General features: G+C 27.2%; 1 protein-coding gene across 1 annotated transcript in view; it reads right to left on the bottom strand.

Annotated features, from left to right (window-relative positions):
• Positions 1 to 2,368: 2,368 nt before the first annotated feature.
• The window catches only part of LOC111612621 (beta-1,4-galactosyltransferase galt-1-like), a 19,590-nt gene continuing 15,732 nt past the window's right edge, over positions 2,369 to 6,226 (bottom strand). Inside the window, exon 2 of the mRNA XM_023353863.1 lies at positions 2,369 to 4,353. Coding sequence (XP_023209631.1) covers positions 2,929 to 4,323 — 1,395 coding nt within the window. The 5' untranslated portion in view covers positions 4,324 to 4,353 and the 3' untranslated portion in view covers positions 2,369 to 2,928. The remainder of the gene's footprint in view (positions 4,354 to 6,226) is intronic.

Below are 6,226 nucleotides of genomic sequence, written 5' to 3'. Positions count from 1 at the left end.
CCAGAAAACGAAGACGCTGAATGTATCATCTGTAATGGAAAATTCTCTGAAGATGATCGAGGAAAAATTTGGATTCAATGCTTCAGCTGTTCTCTGTGGGCTCACCTTGATTGTATCGGAGCAGAGAAAGAAAATTATATCTATGACTTTTGTAAATAGACTTGAAGTAGGAATGACATGCACATGATCTTAAAAATATGGTTTTCATACCTCGTAGTTAAGAATAACTGTTTTATGATGTCTAATTAGTTTTTCAATGGTTTAAACCACCTATTCCATATTACCCTCCATTTATGATTTTTTCTTTATAACAAAATAAATAGCATTTTTTTTTTTACAAGTGACAGTTCATTACAATTAGTTATGGTATGTACAGTACTCGTGATGATTTTGGGATATTTATTCAAAAACCAGTAGTTATTTTTAGAAATGTAAATGGTATTCCATAATACCCTTCTCTCATCTAACTGTTTAGTGTGTTTTAAAATGTTATTTAAATTCTCTTGGAGAATTGTAGCATTTGTATGAAAAGAAGTTAGTTATCACTATTTCGTCAGCATACATAAGTATATTACTTTTTAATATATAATTGAACAGATCATTGATGCATATATTGAAAAGCAGAGGACGTAGAATTGAACCCTGAGGAATGCCCTTGTTTGGCTTAAATGAACTGGAAATAACCTGCCCGATTTTGACATAGTAAGTTCTGTTTAACAAATATGACTTTAACCAACTTAATTTTCTATTTTTTACACAGCAATTTTGAAAACGAACTTCCTTAACTATGTTTTAAAAACCAAGGTAATGAAATTTCAAGAAAGGAGATAGTCTGAACATCAATTTTTAGATGACACACACCTAAAAAGAGATGTTTTGTTTTAATAATCAAACTTTACAGTCGACCCCCCTATAACACTGTTGTTTATTCCGTTTTATATGAGTTCCATGTTGTACGAGTCACTTAGATTTTACAAATACGTGTGCCGGGCTGTAAACGGCTCACGTACTGTATTTGTAAAATCTAAATGACTCGTACAACATGGAATTCATATAAAACGGAATAAACAAGTATTATAGGGGGTCGACTTGTACAAGTTGTTTCGAATTACGTACATTAGTTTCATTCTCGTTTTCTGGACAATTTTTACAGACTAAAAATTATATTAAAATCATACTGGGCTCTGTGTGCTCTATTCTTTCAAGTGTTAAAATTAGTTTTGCTTATTATGTTGCAATTTGAAAAAATTGTAACATATAAATTCTTACTGTCATCCGTCTTTCCTCGAGAATAGAGTTAGATGAAATATGAGACAAGAAATTAAGAAACTCCGATTAACTATATACGAATCTCCGATGCAAACCGGAAGTCATGTTATTTCAATTCAAAAATTTTCCCGAAAAGTATTAGATGACCTGCACGACTCTGTTGTTAAAGGAAAAGTATGATATACAGGGGCAAGACACTACTAATTTGAAGTGGAGAGATATATTTTAAATTAAAATAAATTAAAAATATGATTAAATGTCTACTAACGTCTCATAATACATCCAGAATAATTTTTAAATATTTTTGTTTTGAAATGATATCTGGCAACTTTGAGTAGATACTCTTGAGAAACTGGTAGTATTCAATTAACTAGTATTGCTTCGTCAGTTCCTTTTTGTTGGGTGAAACTGCACATTTTTCTCAACACTCCCTTAATTTGTATCTGAGAACTACTACAACCTATTAGAGTATACTGTTATTTTTTAAGATGGTTTTGGGCTTCCTGTCTGAAAATGGAAAATATTGCATATCAAATTGACAATGAGAAGAACATTGAAGAATTACAGCTGATATTACTTGAGTCAGATGATAAAAATTTGATTAGAGTCTGAAAATGAGACAGCTGTTAAAATGAAAATGATATAATGGAAGAATGTGCAGAAAATTTTGATACTAAACAAAAAATTTCTGGTGATAAGTAATCATGGTAATATATTAGCATATTAATGCATATGATCAAATTCTCAGTGTAGGAATTAAAAAGGTTCATAAACTGAGAATATTGTTTGTAAATCACTTATTCAAGGTTTCACTTCAATTTAGTTTTCTACTTTTTATTAAACTGTGTTATAAATTAATATTTTTCTCATGCTTTGAAAATTTTAACATTGATTAGAAATACAAATTTTTTTAATTTAGCCTAAACTTTTGACAATTTAAAAACAATTTTTTTGTTATTTTATCTATCAAACACTGTGACCTCTGCAAGACTATAGTTAGTTAATAGGTTATTAACAAATTAAAAAAGTCTTATTTATTTTGTTCTTAGTTTATTTAATTAAACATTATATTTCACTTTAAAGCTTACAAGATAAAAAATCCAAGAAAATTCATTTAAAATAGATTTAAGCAATTTAATTATTTTGATAAATATGATCATTTATATCAAGAAGAAATTACAATAAATTCTTTGTTTATAAGGCAACATGATATTATCATAATATGAAGATACAGTAATTCACATTATTCAGTTTTGATATTTCATATTCAGAGGAAGCATTTTCTTGTCAAGGGAATTTTGAATTAAACCCAATCTCAGCACCAATTTTTGCAAGAGCTTTTTGTTCTCAGTTGGATTGATTAGATTATTAAATTATAATTACGAATAATTTTCTTTTAAACTTTTGCTTGATTTTATAATGTTTTTGCCTTAAAGAACAGGAAGTGTAATAAACGGTTCATTAAAAAGTATTTAAATAAAATATCTCAATTGGTTTTGAATTTTTATTTACAGTAATTTATAGAATAAATATATATTTGAATATTTTAAAATTATATACAAATTAATCATTTAAAATTTGATTCAATATTGTACTTTAAATTTGGCTCAAAAACTGTATTCATTGAAAAAGTTATTTACAAAACAAGCATGCAAAATTTCATAAAATTAGCTTATATAATGCTTTCATTATTAAACTATTGAGCATTTTTTCTTGAAATTTCAGCATAGACTTGTCCTTCAATGTTTTATCAGACAAAACATGAAAAGATTTTAAATGAAATATCCAAGTTTGTTGCATTCCACAGCAAGAACGATAATGATGAAGTAGAGCAATATCACCAGAAATCCTTACTTCTTTATAATTATCAAAATGTTTCCAGACAAAATGTATACCTCCTATCTTTACAACAGCGGGATTTACAATAGTCTTAGAGCGTTCGTGATAATACCAAAGTGTCTTCTGACGAATAAAATTACTTAATGTAATAAATGGAAAATTTGCAAATGATTTATGTTCCTGAAATATATATTCATCACAAAAAAATGCCATTGGAAATACATAACTACCAACATTTTTATATTTTGCATCTAAATTATATAACATTTCTTTCAAGTTGTCTTGATAGTGTGGAACTATAAATTCATCTAAATCAACTAGAATGACATATCTGAAATTATTTCGACTTCTTAGGATACAGTCTTGGATATGTGCTAGTTGGCCACTTTCATGTATCAGTTCACTATCAAGCTCTATATTCCAGTTTAACAAACTGATACTAATTTTTCCTTCATTGAGCATAAATTTAAATAATTGATAAATTTCAGGAACTATATCTTGAATATAAAAATAAAAATGATCAACTCCTGCAGCATAATAATAGTTGACAAATTCAATAAGAGAAACAGACTGATTAAAAGGACCATATAGTGGTCTTATGCAAACTGCCAAGTTTTTTTTATTGGAGCTGGGATAATTCTGGACTGGGATCCATTTTAAGTCTTTTGATGAATGACCAATTGATATCCATAGTGGATAAGAATAGTTGTCTTTAAGTAATGGACAGTCTATAAAAGCAGCAACATAGCATCTTTCATGACTTTCTGGAATTTCTGTATAAGTTATTACTCCGGTTTTCAAAATAACGTTTTTTTCATTTTTAATATAACAAGAAGGCTTTGGATTATATTCCTTCAATAATGTAAGACCGCTAAGAACTACAGAAATTATCTTTATGCAAGGCTGAGTATTACCATTTTTTATATATTGGCAATTATCACTGTAAGCAGAATATATGAAAAAATGAGGAAAAACTTTTATCCAACCTCCTTCACTTTTAAATTCGTATGAACTATTGCTGGGAAACTTTCTTAAAATATGATTATTTAATAAAGTTCTATTATTATATAGTAATGAATGATCAAAACTTGAGCAAACATAGTGAGATTGAATTTTTATGTTTGAACTACTAATAGAGTACAAATAAATATAACAAGCAATGATAATGATGGAACTAAATGCAATAATGATTTTGAATTTTTTCAACTTGCTCATCCTGAGTTCTGTTCTGTAAAAACTGCTGTCCTGAAAAAAAAAAAAAAAAAAGATTTTTATAAAATTTATATAGGTATAACAACTTTACACATAAGTAAATCTACATGTTACTATAACAATAAATTATATGATTTATCTTTCATCTAAGGACAGGAATCACTTGTTAACTGCAGTTTTGAAATAACATGATTTCTATGAAAAAATTGATGAAATCATGAAAATTTTTAATAAAGTATTATAACAGGGATGGGCAAGCAAGAGTTCAGTGGGAACCAAAATGTAGATTTTTCAAAATGCATGAGAGCCAAATTCTGTTCTTTTTATTCTGTACTGCAGTTCTGTATCGCAATTTTATTATATAATATAAAACAAATATTGAATTTTTTTAATAAACATATTTTCACAAAATTGTGGAAATAAAATTGTAATAATAATAAAAAGCAGAAATTAGCACTTTCAGCAAGAGCTGCATGCAACTCAAAAAGAGCTGCATTTGTCCATGTGTGTATTATTACTTAATATTTTAAATACCAGTAAATTATAATGTATTTAAAAATTAAACAGTAACTAAATGCCAAAAATGACATTCTTTTTATTTATTATTACTGATGATATAAGACAGTACAGATTATATAAACATTGATCTAGCAGTACAACATTAAACTTCATTTAGCATTAACAATGCTTCCAATTCTTGCTTAAAGAAATTTGAAAAATTTAAAAAGCAAACCAATCCAGGCTTTGATTCAACTTTTTTTAAAAGTTTTGATATTTCTCAGTTAATTTTAAACAGTTTTATGCTTTTAAAATTTCTTGCAGTTTATAAAATGAGGGAGGAAGAACAGTATAACAATATAATTCTTCCTGTTAAAGTGCAGTATTTTTGACATAAAATCAAATTTTTTATTATCAAATATAGCCTATATTCAATTTTGTAGTTATCCTTTTTTTGTCTAATCCTTTATTTCCCATAAAGTCTCTATTTTGGCAACTACTATTTCTCAAACTTCTTTTTTCAAAGGTAACCCTGCAATTGATTAGTAATGCCTGTACTTCATCTAATACTAGACTTCTTCAAGCTTAACAGAAGATATCAGAAGTTACAGAAGATAACAGAAGTTACAAACAGTGATTAATATCAAATGTAATGTACAATATACAGTAGTAGTATAGAAATGATACATTTTGGATTACAAAAAATTAATTAGTATATAAATTTAATATAAAAAAATTTTTTTCGTAAATAAATTTTTTTTTTTTAAAATATTAAAAAATTTTTTTGAATTATATCGAAATAAAGACCAATACAGTATAGATTATATTTTAATTTGTATAAGAATTTAATATAAAAAATTGATAACACAACATCGAAACTCGCGCCCTCTATATTACAACTTTGAGTGAGTTTTTTTAAAAAACGATTTGGTCTTAAAGAAAAATATGATTGGCTGTTAGTTTTTAACGAAGATGTGATTGGTTAGTATTTTATATAAGTTACTTTTTTAAAGAGAATTAGTTTTATATTTAAGCTGTAATCATGGGGATGTACGGTTTTCTGGTTACTTACGGAGACTATAAAATATACTCATCTTCTTCAATTCTGTACCGTACTTTGGACGCTTGCGTTTCTGCGGTAAAAAATTTCTCGTTCGATGTTCCCGATAATTTTCCATTTATCCTCCGCTATTTCAAAGTCAAAGATATTTGGAAAGGAGAAGGAAAATACGGTTTTATAATTGTTGGGGAGGATGGAGGAATTAACGAAGTATGTAATGGATTATACGGTTCGTTCGAACGGTGTGCAGAAGATATGAGAGAAATATGTTTAGAAAATGATAAGAAAACTTTAGTAATGTTTAAAGAGATAAGTCCAGGAATGAAATATTATAAATTTTCTAAATTT

This window comes from Centruroides sculpturatus, unplaced genomic scaffold (assembly GCF_000671375.1).
Source record: "Centruroides sculpturatus isolate CEXI.00-Female unplaced genomic scaffold, Cexi_2.0 scaffold3, whole genome shotgun sequence".
In the NCBI taxonomy this organism is placed as follows: Eukaryota; Metazoa; Arthropoda; class Arachnida; order Scorpiones; family Buthidae; genus Centruroides; species Centruroides sculpturatus.
The sequence above is the reverse complement of the archived record's forward strand: the minus strand, read 5'-3'. Positions and strand labels throughout refer to the sequence as shown.